At 40.7% G+C, this 27481-nt stretch overlaps 1 protein-coding gene across 5 annotated transcripts in view; it reads right to left on the bottom strand.

Annotated features, from left to right (window-relative positions):
- The window catches only part of DOT1L (DOT1 like histone lysine methyltransferase), a 78419-nt gene that overhangs the window by 38251 nt on the left and 12687 nt on the right, over positions 1-27481 (bottom strand). For all 5 annotated transcript variants that reach the window (XM_072845406.1, XM_072845404.1, XM_072845405.1 and 2 more), the window contains exons 2-8: positions 22683-22726; positions 20072-20146; positions 17753-17816; positions 15944-16172; positions 11845-11939; positions 9060-9122; positions 787-842 (exon numbers count right to left, since the gene is read on the bottom strand). In XM_072845406.1, the coding sequence (XP_072701507.1) occupies positions 787-842; positions 9060-9122; positions 11845-11939; positions 15944-16172; positions 17753-17816; positions 20072-20146; positions 22683-22726 (626 nt within the window). The remainder of the gene's footprint in view (positions 1-786; positions 843-9059; positions 9123-11844; positions 11940-15943; positions 16173-17752; positions 17817-20071; positions 20147-22682; positions 22727-27481) is intronic.

The following is a 27481-nucleotide window of genomic DNA, read 5'->3' as shown; positions in this document are numbered from 1 at the left end:
GGCACCTCCAGAAGTTTAACTGAGGTACATAATAATGCAAAAGTCATCAGCCTGGCGGACGCCTTCTTGATGGAGTACTCTTAAAACACTGCCTTGGAAGCAATCCATAAATTGCCACAACGCTGAACCCTTTCACAGAGCCCTCTTTGACAACTGTCTTCCATTCCCCCATATAACAGGGCGGCCCAGATGGTCATATAAAAATAAAGACTTTTTTTCTGTCCATAAGGCTGAAAGAATGCAAAGCCTTTAAAAATACAGAAGAATATTCTATGCTTTTAACAAATTTACTCCCTTTTTGCTACCATCAAAAAGGAGTCTAACCCTCTGCACAGATCTTCACAGAAATAATCCTCAAGACAATCAGCTTAAATGAATTCCCAATTTAAGTTGGAACAGACTCACTTGAGTCTTTTGCCTTTTTTTTTTTTTTTTAATGGAAAGTGAGCCTAGCTATATGTACCAATAGCCAAGATAACTAGTGTTTTGCCAGAATCACTGACATGAACTACAAGGATATGCAAAACAAACAGAGGTTTATACTTCTCTGTATAACCAGAATTTATCTTGGATACACCCTTGTATGTAATATCATGGGACATGCATTTAAACCCATTCTTCTAGTCAGAAAACAGGATCTAGAGAGGCCAGTATAAAAGTTGGCAGATAGGCTTTTGGTATTTGCTATGGAAATTCTATATAAAAAGCTGGCCAGCCTCCCAATTTCCATTATACAAACTCCCAAATATTCAGTTCATAAAGCAGCATTCAACTGCTGTACTGTACCTTGTGTTTGCAATTCTCTCTCTCCATTCTTCTGAGAGGAAGTCACCTCTTTCCAGCTTAAAAAAAGACAAAGAACACAAAAAACCACACACACACACACAAGAGTTAACATTGTTCCTTTCTGTTCCATATCCCTTTTCCTTTGGAGAAGGCCAAACATGCGGTACCAAGTCAGTGATACTACTACAAATAAGGCCAAACAAAGTCTTTAGGAAATACCGAGGAGACAAAGCACCCAGAGCTCGGCAGCTGGCTCTGCCCGTTCCTCGGGCCCCGGAGGTGCCTCCCTCTCTGCTCCCACCCTCAGCTGCTCTCCTGCCACAGGACGAACGGGGAAGGGTCTCCAGGTATCACCGATGCCCTATGAAGACTGTGCTCCATGGGGAAGCCAGCAATGCCATACAGCACCCATACCAGAAACAATCAGCAAATGCCTCCTCCAGCCCCTGCTGACCCCCGTTGTTCAGTCAGCCCCTCTTAGCATTGCTCCACCGGAGCAATGAGGTTCGGCACAGTGTTTGCTGGAAACACTGGCTTATAATTCAGGCTCTTGTTGCAGCAGCCAGACAAGCATCTGATTCTTCTGTGGTACTAAATATAAATCTTGAATGCTTCTAACACTTTCAATTTGGAAATCAAGTAACATAAAGGCCTTATTTGAAAATAATTATAGTTATGACTTCAGTGACTTATATAGTACCTTTCTGATTAAACCACACTCAAGTCCCAGGTTAATATCCACAACTACATAGCTTTTCCACAGATCAACATTTTCTCAGTCGTGCTTTTGAAATGAGAGAGGAATCTATGGGCCTTGCTGTGCCACAAGTAAGACAGAAGGAGGGTTGGGGGAGGAAGATAAGAGGAAGAGAGAAAAAAGAATATGCAACTATATAATTAATGATGATGATACACTTTGAAGGGGCAAGTAAGATGATGGCTTATATCAGAACCTCAGGAACATCAAAGCAACGACAGTGACTGCTTAGCATCCTTTTTCTGCATATATTCCTTTGTATGGAAAGGAAGAGAGCATTTCACATGCCAGCACTTATTCTCATTTAGTGACAACTCAAACAGAAGTGCCTGCACTGCAATGCAGACATACTCAAGCTACTTCCAAACCTTGCTAGCTAAGCCAGGATACCTGTCTCGGTGAAGCACCAGAGCCTGGTTGTCTTCCACCGTAGCTTCCTCTTCCCAGCAGAGTGGCCTGACGCCACTCAGAGACACAGAAGGGATGACAAACAGAGGTAAATCTGTCTGAGCCATTGAGAAGGACAAAGCCACAGTTGCCAACTGGAGTGGGTCTGCTTCTCAGGAGGAAAGGAGGGAAAAAAAAACCCAAAAAGTCCAAATGCCCTGCTGCTACACACTGCGCAAGAGGGCTGAGAAAAGCAAACATCGAGGGTTCTCAGGCAAGAGATCAAGAACTTTGCAAAGAGCCTTAAGCATTAGAAACTAAACATGCTGAAAACACCAAGTTAGAATAACTAAAGTTAGTCAGAATTATCTGTTTTGCCAAACAGCTAGGCTGAAGTAAGATTTTAAAACGGAATTACTACCTGTATTCACATGTGCTGGGAGGGGATGCATGTTTTGATATCCCCGCTGTAGTAAAAACAAAGCTTATTATGTTGGAGACTTAAGTCGGAGAGATCCAACCTAACAACATACTACTAGGTATTTTCAAAATCTAAAGCAGAAACTCAATGCAACACAAGAACAGTTCTAAAGATTACTGAGTTTTTCCTCACCTCATATACAGAAACATTTTTTCTGGAGCTCTGTGCGCCCTATTTGTGAATGGAGACCATCTCTAGATTATTTAAGAGATAATTTTGTCGCAAAGTCTTATCTGTTCTTGTAGTAAATAGTTTCATGGTTGAGTAATCAAGACACAGTAGAAGAAAACACACATGCAAGACAACTATATTTATTTTACAACAATTTTTGCAAGTCAGCTTCTATATTGCAGTCCTCCACACCACACAGTTTCTAATGTCTACATGAGGTTTTCATACACTAAGAGGAGAAAGAAAAACATTTGCAAAATAAGGAAGCATAATTATAAAGCCATAGTCTAGCAAGAGAACAAAGAACCAGCGTAACATGAAACTATTTTAACATACTAAGCTTCATACAGGTCTTGAAATCTAACCTAAGTGGCCATTATATTTTATTTGGATCCAGTTACACTATATGTTTGCCCTGCCTCTGTGGTTAGGAAGAACGCAGTTATAACCAAAATCTCCATGCTTTAACCTGATATAACACATGGAGGCTGCACACTTTTTCCCCATCTACTTTTGCAAGATATAGCCATGTTACAATTCAAATGAACCACAGCCCTGTTTAAACCTGTCTATTTTTGTATTGTAATGCTACCCTAGCTCATACTTAGCCAATAGCTGAGGGAAAAATCTCACCAGGGAAAATACTGGAGTACAGAAATAACCAGATGGTCAACTGTGGTTGGGAGAAAATTGGTTATTTTTTCCCCTCTGGAAGCAAGACAGTGATTCCTGGATCAGTGGTCTGCTACATTCAAAACAGAGTACAAGAGCTATCTGATTGACTACTCCTGACAACCAGTTTCTTCACCTACTGTACTTGGGGAGCAGTGATCACTAAATGATGGCGTAAAAGGAGGAAAGTAGGGCCTTTCCCATCAACTGACACAGGGAATCCAACAAAATCCCCCAAAATCCCAGTCAGCTCTGTGGTTTATAATAATTTTGAGAGCGAAACAAGAACTGGTAAGGAAACTCCAGCTAACTAACTCCTGGCCAAGGGCTGCAGTAGCTAAACCAGTAGAAGAACGTGGTCCGTTATGGTCATGTAGGGACAAGGTGGCACGCCCGGGCAAAGCAGCAGTGACAGCTACGGCAATGCACTCAATCTCTTCCCACCAGTGTCCCCACCCCCATAGTGTTCCTCCTCTCTCTTCGAAACTTAATCTCCTTAGTGAATAATGAATGGAAGGGACCATCTGTAATGCAGATATTTTCATCTGATTAGACAATGCAGGAGACTTTGCTTTATCTAAAAGGATAATTAGCTCAGTGAAATCCGCTTCAGAGAGCTGCCAGCCTGCATTGTTTCTAAATTTAGAAGCCAAAACAGGTTTTTATTCTGGTTTTTCAAACAGATAAATTTGCTGTACAGAGACTGCAGAAATACGCTCTACGGCATCTGATTCTTGTAACTCGAAGAAAACTGGCAGGTCACCGCCCAGGGGAAGCAACAAGAGGTACGCTCCAGCCGGTGTGCATTCATCACGTAGCAGAGCAACAGTTTATGAAGGTCAAGCCCCTCTGCCGCGGAGGAGGGCTCCGTTCTCGCCCCAGCACTGGGCTGGGAGTCTCTCTGGTAACGCTCTGTTTGAGCGGCTACACAAAGCCATAAATTCACACGCAGAATGCCTCATTCCAGCAGCCTCCATGCAAACACTTGGCTCACAAAAACCAGTCATTTCTGCCTGGAAAAGTACACATGGTTATTTTTAGGTTCCTGTTCTTTTCAAAAATAACTAGAGGCATGAATCCAAACCTCCAAAATGTGGCATCATTTCAAAGCCACAGGGGATGTTTGGAGGGCTTTTCAAATACCAAAACATCAAGTTTCCCGCTGAAATAGGGCATTCAAAAATATCTGGGACAAACAGATATCTTGTCCTCTCCTCAGCTGCAGTGTACTGTTAAGCAATGGAAGTTTTTAAGTGCAGGTGATGTCAGTTATCCCCACAAGCCAGCAGCTGGTATCAGGCAACAAGAGACAATGAAACTCCTACACAAATCACTCTGCTTTTTCTCAGAACAGAGATTTCCAGGAAAACAAGCCAGACAGGGCACCCCAAGCTCAGAGACAAGCCTGCAAGCTTACAGATGCCAGGCTTCCACTGATTTATGCACAACAAAAATCACCTCTAATCCACAGGGCTGAACCACAGAGCATCTTCAGTTATTAGAAGCTACTGGGGTTTCCTCTGAGCAGACAGCGTGTGTGTCAGAAATGTCCATCCAGCCAAAATCCCAGCCTTTAGCAATGGTGACCTATGTTTCCCTGCACTTATTTTGAAGACTTGTAGATGATCTCCACCTACTGCTAAAACAAGCTTTTATGGAACAGGGGAAGGTATTCTGTTATAACGGCCCTGAGTAAACAAAACCAAAACAAATCCTTGTCTTCAGCAGAAGTCCAATGTGTGACTGCAGCTACTGCCAACTTCGCTTGCAGAGACCTACTCTAACCTAGGACTGGAAGAATACCTTCTCCTTCCTAGCAGAAGAGTACAACTTCTAGTAGGCACTGAGGCAGTAGGCACTGAGGACACACTGAAAACTTTCTTCAAGGGTACCCCAGGAAGAACACTTAAGCACTTTCTGCTCCACAGCAATCTCAGCATTGTGCCCTAGATACCTGGAGATGGCTCTGATTTTGGGGCCACATGAGGATATTTGCAGTTAGAAACCATGAAAACCCATCTGCTTTTAATTGCAATACCACTTTTTAATTTGGTGACTGCACATGTGCGGAAATTCCCCAAGAAAGACTCTCTAATTATCTAGGCCTAATGACCTTAGAAAAGTCTCCCATTTCCTTCATACAACAGTTTTCTTGAAAAGAATGGGCTAAGGTTAATCTTGGAAACTTCTCAGTTCCATGGGAAGAGAAATGAGAAGATAAAAGGAGTTGAAAAAGTCAGATGTGTTGGAAGTGGGACATTCTAGTCCAAAAAGCTGAAGCAGATGATGATGATGAAAAAAGCCCCAGAAGGATAATACATTCCCTCCGAATGCAAAAGAGAAGACTAGCAAAGAATATGATTATCCCTAACCGATCAGGAATTAGACATCAACAACCATACAACCATAGCACAGGTATGTAAATATTTATAGCAAGTTGAAACATATCAGTTGAATATAAAAACTAAGAAAGATTCTTATCAGAAAGTGTTACTCTCTCGAGGTTTTTTTTTTTCCAATTAGAATCATGAGATTGAACAGCTCGTCATTCAAAATGAAACTCAGTTCATTTAACAGGATTATGAGATACAATTACCTACAATAGCTGGAGATCAGGAGACTTACAAGTATGATGAGCAACCTTTCTGCCACTCCTCTCATGCCCCAAATGGATCTTCCCACTCTAAAGCTGCAGCGATGACCACTAGCAGCTGTAGCTCTGCAGAAGCCTTCGGCATCCAACATGCCTCAGGACACTTTGCCACTAGCTACTGGAGAAGTTTAACGTGCAATTATCATCTGAAAGTGACTATGCAATGATGTTTTGTTTTACTAAAAGATCTGCATATATGTGCCTCTGCATATTTTGTATGGAACCATTTCTCAAAAGATACTTTCTTCTATGATTGTGGACAAAATGGAATGGAAATATACCTGGACAATCAGGGTTTATTTTAAATGTTGTCACTGGACCTTGCTCATCAGAATTCATGTCTCCAAGCTCAGAACTTCCAGCAGTAACAAGAATATTCCGGTGGGGAAGTAGAGGAAGTGAATCTGATGGTTGCAGAGCTGGTAACGGCAATCAACTGTTGCCTCACCAAAACAGTGTTAGCTAAAAGACAAGACTTAAGACAAGCAGAAGATCACTTTTCAGTGAGAAATCAAAAATCCATTTGTATTGGAAACTTATAATTGTACTAGGATCTTGGCTGTTAAAAAAAAAAAACCAACCACAAAAAACAAAAACACCACAACCCTGCAGGCCCAACTCCAGGATTTATTGCTGCCTTATGTACCACAATTTTGACTTTTACAGCAAGGCAGCTGTTACATGCATGAAGTCAAAACCACTGTCCACATTATTCAGACAAAGCTGCAGGTGGGATCTGAGACTTCTTCCCACTGAACTTCTGCCAAGCTTCCCTCCTCCAACACTTTATTCTTCTCAAAATATTTATTTTTCATATGACTGCCTAAAACACTAGGGTGGAATTCACAAGTTAAGCTCTGCTGATGACAGGCTACTTCAATTTGTGCTTATTTTGTCTCCAACATTTGGAATTTTGGGACCCCACTAAGCATTTTGCAGGGACAAAGTTGTTTTCCAGAAAGATAAAGATACCAGGCTTTTAATTCCATGCCTTCCAGTGTCTTCTAGCTGCATTATGAGACCACGTTTCCTCCTTGTTTAACGATAGTCACCCACAGAAAATGCTGTCTAAGAAGTTACTAAAGAAAATATACTGTTTGGCCAAAAAAAGCCAATGTAAGCCTAGGATGTTTGATGAAGCAACAAAAACTAAATAAAATCTGCCCTGTGTGTCTACATGTAAGAGACCAAAATCTATCTTCAAGCATCACTATGACAAGGCGATACGAAACCAACTTTCCTTAAGACAAGAAGTGCTGCAAATGTTCAACTCTTCCCAGAAAAACTGACTGCATACTCAAGAGAAATTTTACTCTAAATGCTTTTCAGAAAACAGAGTTATAAAAGCCAAAGAACCTAGCAAAAATAAGTAGCTTTGTTTCAATATAGTACCAGACTCTGTCACTTGGAATGCACAATATGGAAATGCTCGCTGCCTACGGCAATCAATATGCTTTCAATATTTCAGTCCAAGTTCCTATCCTATTCTTTAAATTACACAGCTCATAAGCAGACTATCTTCAGTAACAATTCCTTTCATGTAACGCCAGCTGGGTGACACAATGGTAAAATGCCATATGGCCACTTCATGAAAAGTAAAGCATTCACAGTGTTTCCACAGCAGGAAAGAGTTAGCAGCCTGATATCAATCCTGCTACAAACTAGTCCCACAGCATGCCCAGCAACCCTCTGAAGAAAGTCACGCTATACAGTAAAGGCATTTCAGGAAGAAAGTGCACAGAGGCAGGTGGCACTATCACCTTCTCCAGCCTGCTTCCCAAGGGGAGAGTTGTAGCATCCTTCGTTACAAGATAAGCCCTCTAAAGAGCACCAGGGATCCCAGCAGACACAGAAAATTGGGAAATAAAGGCTGGCCATCTACGACCTGCCATTTGATCCCACACTGCTGGAACACTGAAAGCTGCATGGTTCAAACCATTCCAGTAACATAGCAATAATGGCTCTGTACAAAAGGAAAATGAAGAAGTAGTTCCCCAAACACTTGCTTGCACTTCAACTGCAGTACACATTGCTAGCTGCAACTTCTGAGCAGGAGAGAGTGACCCAACTTCTCTGAGCAATTAGGGAACAACCCTGATCCATCCAGCCTCTTCCTTGACCATAGGAAAGTGGTAGGAGAAGCATAAATACATGTATTTTCAAAACTCCCAGTGGGTTCCTATTGTACTACGATTACATACATTTCGTCACTGGAAAGTGATTAACTAGGGAGCAGATTTTCTTAATGACAGTTAAGAAGGGGGAGAAAAGGAAAAGGGGAAGGAACGATACGAGACAGTGTATGACTCCGCACATGCTTCATACTATCATTACGGAGCGGAAAACACATCCACAATGATTAAGTAACATTTGGAGGAAGGGGAAAGCTATTTCAACATGTGTCCCCAGCCCCAAGTAGAGGGATGCCCAGTGATGACCCATTTACTCCTCCTGCTCTAGCTCCACCCTCAGAGGATCTAATTCCAATCCTTTCCAAATCAGAACTGGCCATCCACCATCTTTGCTGAGCCCACAACCCACCCCTTACCTCCAACTACAAACCATCGACCCTGTTAATTGGTCCTGGAGTCTTCTGCTCTAATCTCACAGTGCTGGCATTCATCCAGAACTTCAACTCCATGCTCCCCAATGTTGAAACCCCTGCCATCCCATCCCCTCCACCACCTGTCCCAGGTGACCACACCTTCACCTGCCTGCAGAACCAAAGCTTCAGCTTTTGTGTCTAGCAGGAGATTTCAGAAACCCAAGGAGGAGCTGCCATTTTCAGTAGTCTACCCAGCAGCACCCCCACACCGGGAGGGGGGAGGCGGGGGGGAGTAAAAGGAGATTTAATACAAACAGAAGACACATGGCAGCCCCAGTTCTAAAACGTTGTTGTTTTAAGAATAAATCTTCCAAGAGCTTCTGAAAAGACCTGAAAGTGCTCCCAATAACACCATACCACATGTCAAGCAAGAAAAAGAGAAGGGCCTGGGAAGATGTCTTGGAGAACACCATCCTCGGGATCAAGATAAAAGCCAGGAAGCAGATATGACTCATACTGCTGCTTGGCTGGTGAAAGGCTGGAGAGGACTTTGCAAATTCTGTACATCAGCATGGATCACAAAGTTTTTCAGCTGAATTTCACTCACTGTGTATTCTGCATGTTTTTTCCCATACCATTTCATCCACTTTCTGAACTCTCTGTCCATCGTCTAGAAGAGAGAGGAAAAACAAAACCACCTATTAGGACATCTCGTGTTACCAGTTATATCACAGTAAAAGGAGATGCAGTTCTGACACTGTTCTTTGACCCCCAAGAGTTTTTGGTTGGTTGATTTGGGTTGGGTTTTTTGCCATTAACGCTCAAAGGATAGGCAGACAGACAACTACTGTAGTTTCATTTCCTTAAAAAAACCCCTTTGCTTCATCAGGGCCAAGTCAAAGCTGGCATCTTCTTCTCTCCCCCCTTTTCAAAGTTACATGTTATAAGCAAGGCAATCTGAGTTGACACTGCTCAACACTAAAAATGGCACAACCTTAAGTAGCTACTGTGTTGTGGTACATAATCCCACAGCGAGTAGGAGGCACTGAACGCAGCCCAGTCTAAGCCCAGATAGCAAAGGAACAAACAGGATAAAGACAGGCCTGCTAGGGTGAATGAGAAAGCAGAAAGTGGCATGCAAAGCCATTGCAACAGCAAATGGAAGGAGCATCACGCTTGCTGGAGCAGCCAGGAAGAATGCCTCAAACTACATCTAAACAGACCAGGGCTGCAGAGGATGGAAGGCTGCTACTACCCAACCAGGTAGCTGGCACCGGTTTTCCATTGCCCAAATATGGGAGAAAGGAACCAAAAACCCCATACATGAAGATAGCCTGGTGCCTTAAAAATGTGCATCTCCACATTTACAAAATCTTGTCCCCATCTGCATAAGTTGACAATAAGCAGCAGAGGTCATTACTGTAGAGTGGCAGCCAGGGTCCAGCTACACCTATACAACACATGTGAAAATGAAACTCAAAAGTGTCTTGGAAGACTGAAAAAACCTCCTGATCTTTAGGATTTGACTACATATATGGAAGGGCCCAAATTTGGAGGCAGCAGAGAAAGGAGATAAGGGAGAGAAGCATAGCAGGAATTCTGGCTTCACTGACAACTTGGAGACGGTGGAGACCTCCATCAGCAGGTCAATAAAACAGTGTGTGTTGACAGATGTGTTTTAAAATTCTTTACGTTTCAAAAGCACTCCAAAGCTTAGTAGGATAACTCACAAAAATCTTCAGTATTTTCATATGCTGTATGAACTTACATTTTAATTTTTTTAAGACAACTTCACTAAAACAAATCCATAACATTATTCCTCTTTAGCTGAAGCTTTTCAAAGTCATCTGCATTAATTATCATAGTAACCAGAGATGTGTTGCCGCAGCCAATCTTAACTAGAAACTTAATCCAATCCCTTCCACAAATGTTTGTCAGAGATGGGCAGGAAAACTGGTCCATTACACGCAGCACAAGGCAGATTAGCTGTACACAGGCAGCTTCACACATTCTGACACTGCAGCAGCTGTTTAGCTGTTAAATCTGACAGGACATGGTCTGTAACCAGAAGAATAATGCAGTATATTTTGTTCATCCAGTAATCCTATGAAATACTGGTGTACTTCTGAAACTGAAGGTACCCCACATGAGTTAATACTCCTAATATTCAATTTGTGGGTAATTTTTTTGTTTGCTAACCATTTTCACTAAAGCCTTGTGTTTGCACAATGACATGGAGGCATGTCAGTGAAAGTGAGAATTTAACTTTCCCCCTTTAACACTGATCTTTAAGTTTAATAGTAAGCACAGACAGGAGTCCAGGCCTTGCAAGTGACTCCCCAATGAAACCAGAACACTCATGCAGAGGGACTGCAAAGAGTGCTCTAGTTGGAAATTTCCACTGGGTCATGGCAGGGGAAACAAAATAGATTTTTAGATCCTTGTCTGATCCTCTTTGCTACTGTGTTTATGCACTTTTGCCCACACCACTGAAAAGGAAGATGAAGGACTTTTTTTTTTTTCCCCCTCCCTTCATAAGGTATAATTTTCTAGCCTGTACAGACTGAGTCAGCTCATTTTAACAATACAGAGGGATAAGTTTCTGTTCAGTCTACTGAAGAAAGTAAACTTCTTATGGTAAGGCATGACTAACCTCTGTTGTTTGCTTGTAGCTCATTTGCCTTCCAGGTTTGCCTCAGAACTGATTATCTTTGTGTGTCCCCATTGGCACAGAATTAGAAGAAGCATAAAGAAAACTGCCTGCCTGACTAAACATTATAGTTTTCTTATACTAAGACTTCATTTAGGTGCCTGCTAAGCAGTTATTAACTGGACACCCAACACAGGCCTCATCAATTAGCCTCCCACAGTTTCATAAACAAGTTGAACTTCAGCTTTAGGACACCAAAAAGGGGCATCACTACCATAAGCAGAAACATAGCCTTTAAAACCTTTAAGAACTATTTGTCTGGTGAACTCATTCCCAGATTTGCTTAATGCTATGGTCTCTGGAAGCCCTGTATTAGAGCCATTTCAGACACAGAATGATTACAGGTGTTTAGGTGAAGCTTACACTGCACTTCCTTTTGAATAGGTACTACGCCATTACTGTTAAAACAACTTTACCTCTCCTGGTCCTGAAATCACTTCAGAAACATGCTAATACTCCTTCTGTGCACCCTGCAAGCACTGCTAGCAAATGACTAGACATACGCTTCTTTCCCCAAGCATGCCATGGTCCAGGTCTTACTGCCCCAAGAAGCAAAAGCAACTAGGACTGAAACTCTGCTTCTCCTCCTGCACAGCACTTAACAGTTAATCCTGAACCACTGAGTTAGCTTTCAAATAAGGCATACACACACAACTCACTTCAAAAAAAAAACAAACCTCACCTCAGCATATTTGGCTGGAATATCAGCTTTCTCCACACCATAGTGATGTTTGCAGTTTGTGGCTGCAGCCACTTGAAGCACCACCTGACCCACACCTGCAGGAAAGAAAAAACAAACCTGAGAACAAGTTTCAGCAGAAAACCACTGCAAGGGGAGATGAGAGCTTTTAGAGCAAAGGCCAACAGGAAAAATGCAGGTAGTCTGTGGGACTAGGCTTCAGGGTACAATTTCAACTCCCAGTTGTGTCTGACAGTTCCCATATGAGCTCTGCCTACCTCAACTGAAACACAGATTCAAGGCAACATGCATTACTAAAGTAAGTCCCATTTCCCTACAAGATGGGAAATACTAAGAACCTGTTTTTCAGTAAAAAGGGTTGACAGCCTAACTAGAAAGTAAGCAGTGCAATTTCACTTTTCTTACAGAAAAGAATTTCTAGCATTGCAGTTCTGAGGTTTACATTTTTCAATATATTGAGCACTTCTCATGATAATAGCATAAGACTACAACATTTACAGCAATGTTTGTATTGATAATTATTAATGGCTACTTTTATTAAATATTACAGCCTCATTTTTACAAACTCACACAGGTTTCAGAATAGTTGCATTTTAATTCTTTTGTCCACAAATTTTATATGCATTCCATCAAATCTACAGGTTTTACATTGTAATTCACTATTTAGTGAAGTAATTGAACTAATAGTTAGACAAACCCTACCACATCCCAAAACAAATACTTGTTGGTCACATACCTACGCCATTAGTTTGAAGATTGGCTAAAATGTTTGTCATAGCCTAGCAATATTTATGCTGGTTTTCACCATGAAATGCAGCACAAAGTCTGAGAACATGCAAAGCTTATTTATATATAAGCTACTTTAGAACACTACTTTAGAAAATATTATAGGGTTCAACACTCAATTTCAGAAGCAACCACTACACTGGCAAGACTAAGTATTACTTAAAAATGCCTGAACTTCCCATCACTCCAAAATGCTATGAGTGTAGTTGATTAAATGTAGTAAATTGAAATTCAGTGTTATACAGCTATGTATTCAGTATTATACAGCTCTGTGGGAAGATTCAGATGTGAGTACACTAGAGCTGGTGGAAGGCCAAGGCACACATAAAGCTGATAAGGGGGATTCATACTGGAATGTGGAACGTCTAATCAAGAATTCCTGCCCTTGGGAGTGAAACGCATCCCGAAGAAATAAGTGAGCTGAGTGAAACATTGTGACAACAATCTGACTTCATTAGTAGAAGTGTGATAAGAAGCACCCTTGTGTGAACTGTCCTCATTATAATACTAAAAATCACATCCCTTGAGCCAGAGACCCCGGCCCAAATAGAGACCCCTCACCTTTGAGCGTGTGTAGAACATTAAAGTAGTACTGTGGCTTTAAGAGTAAGGTACAGAAATGTAGACCAATAAGAAACTGTTTTATGTAATCGCTTATGCATATGTATAACTAGAGTGGATAAATATTGTACCTGTTCGAACAATCAGGGTGCTAGCTATGTGCAGTTACCACCTAGCACCCGGTCTTATGCAAAACTTGGAATAAACTGGTATCTTGGCTCTGTGTGCGCATTGGGTGTTGCACGCCGGGTAATGAGCTCCGTTTGTGAGACAACACTAGCAGTAATTAGCTGCCATTTCTACACCTTGCCTGAACGCACTCCCTCTCCCCCACCTCAGCTTATGTTAAAAAAAGAAAAAAGAAAAACTATTCATTAGATTTCTCTCTGAGTGACCCACATTTTGCACACACTAGAGCAATGTCATTCCACATCTGCTAAAGCAGTCACTTCAGATTTTCTTAAAACATCCAATATTCATCAACAGTCCACTGATGCACCACTTTTTGTCTATGACTAACACAAAATGCATTCTTGTCTCACCAGTGCACTTAATCATTCGGCCGATGACCACATGGGAAACAAGAGTGAATCTAAGAGGGTAGCCCATTTGCACAGAAAACATATTGCTGTTTTCCATTTCATTGGCTGCCGGCAGGAAGCGGCACTGGTAATTGAAGGGGTGGAACTCCTGCATTTAAACCATTACCACTATAATGTTGTCTGGCACAATGAGAACTGTAGTGCTGACAGGGGGTTTTGTTGTTGGGTTTTTTTGGTTGTTTGGGCTTTTTTTTGCCAATTCCTGTTTTGCATACACATGTGTATTTTATACACATGCAAATATGGATGTACAACTTTATGCAGGGGGGAGAACATGAACAATCAAAGATCTGAGGCAGAACTGTTTCGCTGTTTCTTATTTATGAAAAGCAAGGAGGACAATGACTAAAGGGACGATCAAGAACATGCTGCATTGTCAGATATCACATGATATGGCATAAGAAGTAATTAATCTTGTCTTTCTTTGGCTTTTCTTTTTGAAAGGACTTAACTGTAGTGTAATTTCAGTTTGCCCAATGATGATGCCTACCTCCATAAATTCCTCCTGCAATGAGCCACATATTCCCGGCATCACACACAAAACTAACAAGAACAGCCACAGCATCCTGGTGGGGGTTTAGCTCTGCTGGTCAGCCACTGCTGTACGCATGTAGTTATTGGAACGGCGTTACATTTACTGATAGAAATAACATGCTATGACAGCGGTTTCATTTACACTGTGCTCAATACTGCATTGATTACAATTTACAAAAAGTTCACTCCTTCAGTACAAACTCCACAACTGTGTTCTGGTTTTAATTGTTTCAGTGCTCCAAACATTAAAAGTCAAAGGCTTCTGAATTTAAACCATTCCTTTCATACAGGCTTTTTGGACTGAATTTTTATACTGTTGGTCAATCTCCAAGATTAAAGTGGCGAGGTTAGCAATAAATACCTGATTTTATTTCTGATGATAGTAGGTAAAAGTATCTAACATTTGAGCTTGTTACATAATCAGCAGCACTACAGGACTTCAGATATGATCTTCTTTAACTTCCTGAATAAACAATTGTGAGCACCTATGGCAATTTTTTTCTTCCAGATGGAAAATAGTTTGTCAGATCTGATGCCCTTCTAAATGTCTCATCTGAACATAAGTTACTGAAACAGGAAATTTCAGACATAAGTCCTACTGAGGCAGGAAGCAGGGGGGTTTAAAAAAAAAAAAAAATCACTGAAGATGCCTGACTGGAGATGTATTAAGTTTTGGGGAGGAATGGCAGTCCTGCTGTATTTAAATTTAAAATGTATTTGATTTTTAACAACTGAATGTATTTTAAAATATTTTCCCCACAGGTCCTGTATCATACCAGCAACAAAATCAAAACATACTTCATTTAAAACTTTACAACCCATCCAGTAAAAGGGGAAATTCTTATTTACTCCTTTCCTGGTCTGAACCAGATTCTAGGAACAAAAAGGAGAACATCGTCTTCTTACTCAGTATATCTCTTCCACATGTGTTTGAGTCATATCTGGTTTCTTTACCAACGAGAAACATTTATTTCCTTTTAAAACTCTAACCTGTTCACGAGATGCAGTTGTAGGTTGCAAGCTAGATTTTGTGGGGTCTCACAAGGCAGCTGTTAAAGCTAACTATAAAGTCTTTTTTGACACACTGAAAAGTATGTCAGAGGAAAAAATCTGCTTAATTTTCAGATTCCACACCAAGTGTTTCACGCTGGCATGGGAAGGGTCGAGAAATCCCATTTCCAGATATGAAGGGCATAAACTGAATCCACTGAAAATAGATGAATCCTTAGAAATGGAACTGCTATTGTTATCTTTCAAGCATCATTTTTAATATTGTTTCTTCTTTATAAGTGTATCTGCCAATAACAACAGAAACCAAGAGTTTTCTGTAACAAGGGTTTATTGCATCTGTAGGCCGACATTTCACTAACACCACAGGGAAGAACGTCTGGGATGTCTGTTTGGTCTATTTAATCTTGTCATAAAAAGCAGGAGCATCACCGGGGATTATCTAGAAAAGGTGCTTATCCTGTAACACAATCCTTAGTCCTGGTTTACTTTCCAAATATGAATTTCACTTTTTTTTTTCTTTTAAAGAACGGAAAAAACAGCAAGCAAAAAGAGAAAAAGAAAACTCACTTAAGTTATCGATCACTTACCACTGCCCAAGTCAACAAACAAATCATCCTCTGTCATTTTAATTTCATCTATCATTTGGGCCACTAAGTCAAAGGACGTTTCTCCGTAAACCTCTGGGGAAAAGGGCTCATAGTTGTTAAGTTTCTCTGGATCAGTCACTGAGTGGTTATACACTTGCTGCAGGATGTGCCGGAGGAGCCCGTTGGAGGGACGAGTGTTCAGTTTCATCGGTTGGGTGGTTCCTTTCCACTAAAGGTAAAGCGCAGGAAGAAGATATGAACACAATGTGAGGACAAGTAAATGTCACCAAAACAAGGCTGCATTGGCATAACGTAGAAATGAGAGAAATTCCCTCCCATCCCCTCTCTCACAAGCTGGTCTGCAGGTGCTCTGTAAAGGTAAAAACAGTGAACAATACTCAAGAAATTATGCAACACCGATCGCTCCATACTTTGTCTCACCTCAACTAATAGACAATTTCAAATATGCCTGCTGGAAATAGGTGGTAAAGGGGAAATTAAAGAGATGTAAAAATCAATAGGCAATGTAAAGCTTAACACTCAGTATAGTTGGAGTAGGTGTAATCGTTTGTTCACTCATTTTTTATCACCAGTCACCACTGAACTGATGTTGACTGTACTGTCATCGTAAGAGCAGTTTCATTTTCTTTCAGGAACTGTAGGATGGGAGGGATCATATGTACTCAAACAGGGAGTGGCAGGAAAGAGATGGAAATCAAGCTTCCTTTCTTCTTCAGAAAAAAACCGTGTCCTAAACTTAAAAAATTGTTAAGTTTTAAAAATGTTTACCTCTCCCTTTGATAAGGAAAAACAAACAAAAAAGGACAACTGCAGGATCCCTCCAAAACATTCCTCTGTTTGAGATTCAGATGGCAAGAAGAAAATGAAACCAATCAGGTTTGCCATTTCAGACAGCAACTGCAAATGCTGAATAGCTTCCAATTTTTGGCTATTATCCGACATACACATGAAGATGCCTGAATCCAGACAAGCGCAAGTTTTAGGGAGTTGTAGGCCTAAAGTGAAGGAAAGCCTGGCAAAAGTGTCTTGTTGCCATACTACTACACACTTCAAATAATTCCCACAAGCACAGCAGAGAAAAAAAACCACCTATACTTTCAAAATTAAACAGAATAGTAACATTAATTCATTGTCATGTTGTGCTTCCTCCAATTCAACCTTTTATAGGGGTAAGAAAACCAAAAATCTCTTTTCAGACTGATTTAACAAGATTACATTCTAGTTTTGCCAGAGTGATCCTGCAGAACAGAGCAGCTGAACTGAGTGGCAAGCAAGGAAATTCCTAAGCCATGGATCACTTCCACAATACACAGGAGCCTTCACATGGATTATTTAAGTACCCATAAGCCACAGATTTCCCCATGCAAAAGTAAATCTATATGGTAAATCCCTGTGAAACATCTACACGTTACATGCAGAGAAACCTTTTCTTCTCCCTAAAGGTAACTCAGCTATTTCAAAGTGCCAAAACAATGGTGCCAGAAGTGGACATGAAAGAGTAATAGCTTACAAATCTGCAGCTTGGGGGAAATTTTTTTTTTTCTTCCTATAAGAACGTCCCTCCAATACTAACTCCTTGACTGCCCAGGTGTGATCAAGAAAATAAGGTTTAATATCAGACTTATTAGCTCCCCAAAAGAATGGAAGTGCTGAATACTGGTGATGCAACTAGACTAACACATATAATCCAGCGCTCAGTCAGTCACGGCTTTCTGGATATTATTCACTCTATGTGAATTCAAACCAGCTAGATAAACATCATGGTGCGTAACAAAGGTAAATACATACCAACTGATGAATGCTATCAATGGCTCGGTTGTACTTGTCACAAAGCCTCTGCATGCTTTCAAAGCTACGTGGGGAGAAAGAACACAGGGTCAGTTAAAAACAGAGAGCTCTAAAAGGCAGGTTTGAAGGTACAACCTTGTGCTTTTTTGCCACTTACTTACAGTATGTATGATGACTATTTAGGGTTTGTTTCTTGCAGAACATGTCATTACATACACAGCTTTAGGACTTTGTATACAGTTTCCTTTAAAAAAATTCCCCAGTAGACCAGGAGTACATGACAAATAATATTGGTTTCTTTAATTAATGGAAAAAGGACTGAGCTCAAAGTATGACTTATTAGAAAGTTTTGTATTCTCATAGTCCATTACTTCTTTTCTATATTCTCAGCTGCACAGAAATTTAAGACATCTGTAAATTCTTCTTCTTTGTTCCATCATCTCTCCATGATAATCAGTTCTGAGACAAGTAGATACTTTTCTAGAAATTAGCTCTGGGACTGAAAATGCAGACAGACCCAGGACACAATCTAAAATTTCACCCATCAGAAAAACATACTGATTGCTTCATGGGTTGGTTGGGATTACAGTCAATTCAGGCCGACGCCTTAATGACAGAAGCTGAGAGGATTAAATAAATTCATCTCAGGCCAGGAAAGAAAAGATATTACTAGGAACATCATCTGCTACATAATCAGACCCACAAAGCAGCAGCAAAAAAAACAACCCGAGGAGTTACAGGAGTAAGATAATTAAATCATGGCCATCCCCAAATCAGGAAGGGGGCAGGAGGACCAGGGAACATCAGAAGGAAGTAGCTCTTCAGTCTCTTGTGATCCTCATTACCACTACGCTGGCTAGGACACCTCTGCGAGGAGTGCTGCTGACTTCCACTTCAAGCTTTCAGCTGCCCATGTTTATTTTCACGTTAGGACAAAGCAAGAGGCTGAAATGGGTTTTTGTCTGCACAGCACATGCATTTCTATAGTCCACTGCTTTTCATTCACATCCATGTGTCAGACTATCTGCTACAAGTAATTTTTCTGACTAATTTTTTCAAAGGAAGTAAAACGACTAAAACCATTACCAAAATTACAGGTTTATGACTTCCTTGAAAAGCTGCAGAAAGGTAAGTGGGGTGTGATTTTTTGGGAACAGATGGGTTTCTCTTTTATTTGGTATTGCTGCTGACCACACTGATGCTACCCAGTTAAACATGCCCAGTGAGGATGCCAGAGCTACAAAAGTTACAGCATCGCAGTCACTGTGAGTAATCCACAAATACAAATTAATGCATTTGATGACAAGGGATGCTCAACCTTGATCTCTCCTTTTGAATTTTTCAGGAGGAAGAGAGGGACTAACAAGTCTGGCAATGAAATTAAAAAAAAAAAAAAAAAGAAGTTGAGAGAGGTGGAAGTAATACCTTAAGCAGATCATGATACAAGTATCTGGTGCTCAGGACAATAGCCAGTGACTAATTAGAGCGATGCAGTTTCATCTGTAAACCTAATTCTAAAATTTTAGTCATGCTGTGGACTTGAACAAATTCAGTCTTTGCCATGAAAGCAACTAAGGAGGTTCTTGTAAACTGCAGCTTGAGGGTCATCTCTTTTTCCAGCCTCAGTACAGCCAAGTCAATACACAGAACCTCAGACCTCTCCACAGGTATACTGCAGGTCAGGATCTGCCTCTCCTAGCCTCGAGGTGAATGCCACATTCTATACAGTCATTTTAAGCTGTTTGTGGAATAGGTATTCACATGTAACTACAAGCATCTTAAAATTACTTCTAACTGCCCAGAAGAGCAGTATGAATAGTTTGCCTTTTACTTTAGCTCCCCCCCCCCCACAACCGCATCCCACTTGCACTGAATCCTACCCAGAGGAGGGATGGGGAAGGTTAACCCACAGTCACAGCAGGCAGAGGACGTGTTGCTGACAGACAGCTCTGGCATGCCACTTTCTAAACAGGAATTCTTAGTTACTACAAAAGTAGAGACCTCAGTGCCATTCAGATTCCTAACACTGGACACAGTCCAACAGCGCAGATACCGATCATTGTTTTGGAGTGAGTAATTCCAACGTACACCAGAGCTCAACTTTCTGCTGTGTGGAGTTTCCAATTATGTCCTTAATCCAACAGCCTTTGCCAATATTTCTGTTACACATTTCCTACCAAAATAACTCTGCAGAGTCTGAAGCCAGTTCTAAAAGAAAACTTCAGTTCATAGCGTCTAAGAATAACCAGTTACAAATTGATTCACTATAAACCGTGCTAGCCTGTCCTCCCAGTGGGAAAAAAAAAATATTCCTCTCACCTTTTTGTATCATAGTCAATTAAAACATAGTTTTCCATAGCAAGCTTGAGATCTGGGATTTCTTCACAGACCCACCTGGAACAAGAGAAGACAAATAAAAACATCTCCAATTAAGTATAATAAGGCAGTCTGTCTCAATTCTAAGTGGCATTGCTATATGTTAAGACAGAATGCTGCAGCAGACCTGAAAGATCACAATATTGTTAGGAGTAAGGCAGACATCACAAAATGCTGATTGGAAAGCTGCAATAGTTCGCATTTGTATTGAGTAAACAGTAAGGTGCTCATAGACATTGGCAGTAGTATAAAGCTCTTGAAATGGCACAACTTCAAAACAAGGTGATAAATGTATTCAATGCATCTAAAAATACTCAAAGCCATGACTGATGCTAATCTAACATAAAATGTAATGCAGAAGTGCAGTATTTCGAAAGAATTCTCATACTGTAACAAACTTTGACAAAGCTGAATGTGGAGAAGACATTTCCTACAGCACCCCAAAACAATGCCACCAAACATTCGTTGCAAGGATATTCTCCTCTGTGTAGTGCTCTAAACTGCTCTTACACCTTACATGACCCAACACAAAACAGATTTTCAAAAGTTATTTTGATAAAAGATCCCTTTTACATCCTGTGTTAACAAAGCCCTGTATGTCGTTGCCATTAGAAATGGAAAGTGTGCACCCACTTGCAGTGCATATGACAATGGCATCTCACAGAAGAGATCTTCACTCTTGGAATGGGGGAAGATTAACTCCTTTCAAAGACAACTTAAAAGCCACATAAGCTTTGCACACACTTTCCTCCAAAAGCATAAAAATGGGAAAGCACTACCATCATCAAAAAACCTCAGAGCATGTCATAGGATGAATTTCAATAGGAACAGCAGAGTTTCTTCTTCATGCACCTTGATGCACGCTTCACTATTAAAATGGTGGGGAAAAAAAAAATTACTAGAGCTCCAACAGTTCTGGATCCTTCTGGCTGATTCACCCTTAACAAATAAATATATAGGCAAGTAAAAAACAGAACTTCTCTGTCTATGGTTGACTCTCTTCTGACTAATGTCTCCCATCTCCCTAAAAAGGTTAGGACTGATCTCTGCAATTTTTTTTCTCTTAGATGAGGGAAATGCCCAGTCAACAGTTGTTTACCACTGGCTTGAAGAGATAAATACGTCTTTGCATTCTTTGACCCACCACTTTCATAACCCCACTGTGGTTACTTTGCACAAGGCAGGCAAAGGCAGCATGAAAGCCTTCTAACACACTGTATTCACCGCAATCATGCTTAAAAGACAGTTGTGAAACATTACTTTGGCCCAACTGCTTTCTAACACAGTTTTCCCCTTGCCTTCAGCTAGGGTAGCACAGAAAGCACTAGCACCCATGACTCCAGCAATCACTTTCAGCACCACGTCTGTTTAAATCCCTTCAGAAAGGGTCTTCTCAATAATCATACTGACAAATGATGCCACAAGTTCCCAAGGCACAGAATCTTACCACCATCAGTACAAGTGAACTGGAAGTAGCAGTGGCAGTGCATCTTGTGTCGAGGTTTTGTAGTTAGAGAAACAAATTTCTTTAGAAGAAAAATTCTCAGCTCTAGCCCCTAGTCCCATTATACATTCTCTCCCACCACAGAGCATGGGAAAATGCTATTATTTAATGTATATAAGTGACATAATCAACACTACCATGCAAGCACTTAGCTCTCACACTCATGCTGGGAGCAAACAAGGCTCACTACCTTTTCCTAGGCCACATGTGACTGACCAAATTTCAAGCTCAGGTGGCTATGCAGATAAAACACCATTCTTTGTACCTCACCTGTACCTGCACCATCCAACCATTAAAGCATGCTGCAGATACAGTCCTCCGACAAAGAAAGCCTGTATGGTAAGGATCTAAAACAGTTAACAAGAACAGCTTTTAAACAATCTAATGTGGATAACACATTAACATCCCTCAGGTGTTTGGGGAATTTGTGTTAGCATTTAATAAAAGTTGTTCTACAGTAAGTCACCTCCTAATCCTGCTGAAATAACAGCAAGCCATGTCATAACCACTGCCTGTGTGGGGAAATGCTCAGACTTCCTACTCTTCATACTTGTCCTTCACCTTTATCCTCCCATTTTCCCCATATTGGTCCAACTCTATCAGCAGAATTAAGAGGAATGTTAATAGGGACATCCTTCCCAAATAATGCAAATGCTAACAATGCTGCAACATCACAGCAACAAGGGGAAAGGGAGAGGGTGGGCAAGAGGATATGCAAGACCAGAACTTAACACATCATGCCAATGATGTTTTCTTAACCTTGCTTTTCTAAAGACAGAATACAGACTGCCATGAGCACCAAAGCTGAATATCACTACTCATTTTTAATTCTGTTCAAAAGAGAATAGAATATGATAAGTTAAAACAAAGTCTGTTTGACAGGGAGGTTTGTATTGCAACAATATCAGTTCAGCTTAGAAAATAATTTAGAGCTGCTAAATTACAATTAAAGCTGCTGCCCTCCTTTATATCTTGTCTCAAGACATCCATTCACTGAGATGCAGTAAGACACAGGAAAGGGTTCTAGCCACGTCTGCATTGAACACTTACCGAATTGTCTCAATAATTTCGTGAGCAGCATCATGGTGTTTGTCCTGAAATACAAAGAAAAGAAGAGATGTTTTCAAAGAGACATCAGGTGTGCTGTTTGTCAGAAGATTACAGGAATCACAATCTTTTTACGAATATAGGCAGCAAGCGTACTAGGAAAGGAGTCTTTGATTGCCACCCAGGCCATTAAACCCGTCAAAATGAGCCCTCTAAGAAAAAATAAGGCTTAAGGAAATACATTTTTCAAGTTTATATGGACTAGCAGAAGATTTACATGAAGGAACTATCATTCTACTTATTTCTTTGTCATTTCCTGAAATCGGGAATTGTGTAGCTGAAACCCTTGAGGATTATTGGTATGCAGTAGGTACTTGACTGCAAGTTCCACAATGAACAGCTGATTTCATCGACCTAGCATCTGGTATGTGCTCACATCTCCATATGGGCAGTAAGATTCTAGCACAGTGAATGGCTTTCTAAAATAAAGCATCAAATAAACAGTAGGGGTGGATATGAGTGTAGAAAAAAAACACCTCACAGTACACAAAAAAAAAGGAGGTCTGAATATGCAGACCTTTTCAGGAGCTGAAAAACAAACACACACATGCACAAAACACATTAAAACTTGTGCATTACAAGTATACGCTAGACTGTGAGCCACAGATGTTTGTTGACTTTAATTTGGGAGTTTACTCAGGAGCAACAGAAGCACAAGTGAGTTTAGCAAGCCACTCCAAATCCGTGCTAATAAAGCCCTCAGAGCTGGCATATATATGCACCATGCTACAAAAAATTCCATTTTAGAGAAGTTACAGGAGATCCTATATACATTGTTGTATCCATCTTGTGAAGCCTTAGTTATCAGAGTCCACCTGCACAAAGTTGAGGTTATATTTAGACATTTGTTTCTTGAAGTGGCTTTGACATTTTAATTAGGAGTCTAGTATCTAAGGACCTTCCAGAGTTAAAAGCATAAAGGCTCACTCACTCTCAAATAATTTCCCTTGTCTTCTGCTGCAGAAATGTCATTTCTATAGAGTTACCAGGGGGAAATTCTATAGCAAAGGGTAAGGACAGGCAACAGAAAGCAGAGGACTGGGGGCAGGGGAAGGGAGTGAATGGAAGAAGAGAAACACTAATTGACAGATGACAGAAAACGGCTGGGATTATCTCTATTTCTTCAAGACATGGAAGGACATGATATAAGTCAAATAGAAGCTTTTTTCATCAGTACCACAGCTTTCGTATTTGCATGAGGAAACAGATTTCCCCTTGTATAACCAGTTTATATGCTTAGGATCAGCCAGTCTTGTAGAAGTTCTCATTCCAAGAAACTTGTACACAGCCCTTTAGATACCTGGATATAAATCTCATGACTGAGAGGGATAGAAAGAAATGCAAACATTCCTGAAGTCTGTTATATTGATGGTATGAAGGAACACTTCCTATTTTCCTAGGAAAGGCTTTTATTTTCAGAATGCAAAAAGTTAACCCCATATCTAGGAGTCACACGAGAGACTACTCAAAGAAAAACAAAACATTTCAGTCACAATATCAAAACAGAGAAACAGCCAACATAAGTAGTCCAGACATTTGGGATCAAATCCACAGTGGCCTAGAAGCTAAGCGTTACCTTGGTCATGTTTCATAACAACATGCCGATGCTACGCAAACGCCCCAAACATCGCAAGCCATGCAGAACAGATCTGGGGCTGTGCTTCCTCCAGTCTGTGGTGTTCGCTCAGGGTCTGGACTGGGACAGCCCAAATCCAAGAGAAACCAACAGCACCAATAAACAGTCACCCAATTTAAGTTCAGAAATGTCAGGTAAGTAATTCTATTGAGAAATCTTGGCCTAGAAAACAGGGAAGCAACTGAACTATAAAATCTGCTCCTGACTCTCAGTGCACGTATAAAAGAAAAAGGATACAGGAGGAGCACTTTTCTTTCTTTTCATTTCTTATCTGCAAAGTATAAAAATAGCCCAAGACAGTCAGCTCATCCATAAACATCCCCTATAAATTTTCACCTTTTGCTACACACAGAATTATCACAGGAGAAACCCCTTGGGCTGATCTAGCTCTTCCAGTAAACTGTGTTCCTGTATAGTAAGAATATGCTTTATCAACATAAGCACATTATACCGTAAAAGTGAATTCATGCTTATTCTGGCATAACCGTTTTCTCTGAAGAAGTTGTATTCTTCATTGATGGTTTTGGACAGTTTCAGTGCTAGCAGAACACACGGAGAAACCCCTTGTCCTATAGGTCTTCATGAAAACACCCCTATAAATGACTAAAATTGCTAAATTAACAGATTCCTTTGTCTTGGGTTAAAAAGTGAAAAATAAATTAAAAAAAAAAACCACAATGCACATCTACAACTACAGATTATCCAATTTAAGCAAGTGGTTTTACTAACACAACCTCAGATGGAAACTCCAGCCAGAAGGGGCCTTTGAGTTTAATTTGTGTCATTAACTAGGAATAATGAAGTTGAAAACAGTTCCACATTTACTGCTGCTAAACTTCTCACGTTGAAACACTTACCAAGTTTACTATACTCTATAACTAACGTACTTTGTCCGAGTAGACAAGCTCCCAAGATCTCATGCAAGTCTTGCAAACAAAACCAGAGATGATCTCCTAATGTTTCTTCAAAGCAAAGGTGGCCATGGAAGGGGAGGAAACAGATCTAAAGGAAATACAGAGCAGTTTCCCTTTCTTTAGAGAAACTTTTAGTCCCATTTCAACATTACAGTTACAAGATTTAGTAAGAATAGACATTAAACAGCACCAAGTCATCACATCTGTATTCATGCAATTGTTTATGACACTGATAGAGAGTCTTCAGCAACTCAAAAGGCAAGTTGAATAGAAACTTCACCAAAGCCACAGACTCCACTCCAGCCAGCATCAGCCTCTGCCCATCACCTTTTCAAGCAGATGCACTGGTTTTTGCCAGACATGCAACTGAGCTCGGTGCAGCAGCTTTAACCCGGATCCTTCTACAGACCCACTGGACAGAACACTGAAACCAGCAGGCTGGGAGGGACTGATGGCAATTCCCCATGGCTCTGCTGCAATCACAGCAGTCTGACAAACCTTACAGCTGGCTCAGCCAACAGTCAACCCAGCACACTCAAAGATGGCCTGAAGCTTCTTGAATTCAGACCCCTGCTTTTGTTTTTGGTTTGGTTTTTACTTTTTTCAGGCTACAGTGACCCACGACCAACACCAGCATGCCAGCTACGCCTCTAGTGCAAGTACATTATACAAGCACGTCATGTTATACTTTGGCAAACAGTCATCCGTGAGAGCACAGCTTTATGCTGCATCTGCATCCGTACTCGCAATGCTTTGTCAGTAAAATATCCTGGTAAAGAGCCTCCTACAAACAGACTGGCTATCAATCATGAACTACACTGTGCAGAAGCCTTTTGGACGAGTCTCAAGAAGCATATCTGTTCTGTTCACAGTCACGAGACGATGCCACGGTACTCTCTGTCACGAAGAGGAGTTCCATTCATCCTCCGACTCTGCTCCAAGCTGTTCTCCCTCCCTCCTCCCCTACACACTGATGGGAAGCATACTACGTGCTGCTCGTTGGCCTGGCTGTACTTCTGCAATGATCTTGTATTTATGTAGTTTGAGAGGCCCTCGGAATCTTCTGAGCCACATAAATGGAAGCTATTTCATGAGACGAGACCTTATCTCTTTAATGTGGTCTATGCACTAAGTATTTAAAGTAAAAAGTTGCAGTCTATAGTAATTATTGAGAATGCTCAAAGCTATTCATAACAAGTTTATTAAAAAAAAAACCCTAAACACACATTAAAAGTTAGTTATTGCAGTCAATTCTCTCCAGCTGAACTTTATAATAAAGGGTTCTTATTTTCAACCTAAACATGCAATTTAAAATTGAAACGTGAGCTCCCAGAGAAAATCCAAAAGTTTTTGCCAAGACATTTAATTGGAAAAATAATGGAAAGAAAGCAGACACTTTGAAAAAGTCACTTGTAAGACAATCCAATTTTCTATGGAAAACAGTGGAGAACAGCTTCAGCCAGCACGACTGAACAGCTTCGCAGTTCCGATTCCTACAACAGATTTCTCCATTCACATGTTACTACAACTCTAATCACAGGAGTTAAGAGTTTGAAGCCAGAAACACACCCACTGCTGTTAACTTTTAGTACACTAGTGCCCAGAAGCCCTACCAGCATGCATGACTCCTGCTTCCACACCATGCCAAGCAGACAGAGTCCTCCTACAGAAATCAACAAGCTGCATTAGTGCAGCTGCCCTTTAGGACGTGGAGAAAAAAACTGCTTTTGCCCTTTAGGACGTGGAGATTAGGCCATAGAGCAATTCTGAAGAGTTTGATCTTTCCCTTCACCTCTCCTGTTTCCCATCCTGATTGTTCTCAGTTAGGACCTTTTCCCCTTTTCCTGCAGCTTAGGCTCAGCTCTCTGATCACGGGGCGGGGGGGATGATAAAAAAACCACAATGATAAAGAACATTTCTGCGTGCTTCAATGCTCAAGTCAGCCAGCCCTCTCTGTACAAAAGACATTTTGTATCTTGCAGATATGAGAAGCCCTATACGTGGTTTTAAAGGCCAAATAAGGCAGTGCCCAAAAGCTCTTTCCAAATATGTATTTTCATGTAATCATTATAATTTTCTTTGTTTGCTAACCCAAATTAAAAAAAAAAAAATCACCAATATGACCAGAACTTGTAAGTTCTCAGTAGTAATCACAGCTATCACTCTAACAGCTACGTAAGAAAACTAAAGGA

The sequence above is a fragment of the Ciconia boyciana genome, chromosome 24, assembly GCF_034638445.1.
Source record: "Ciconia boyciana chromosome 24, ASM3463844v1, whole genome shotgun sequence".
Classification (NCBI taxonomy): Eukaryota; Metazoa; Chordata; class Aves; order Ciconiiformes; family Ciconiidae; genus Ciconia; species Ciconia boyciana.
The sequence above is the reverse complement of the archived record's forward strand: the minus strand, read 5'-3'. Positions and strand labels throughout refer to the sequence as shown.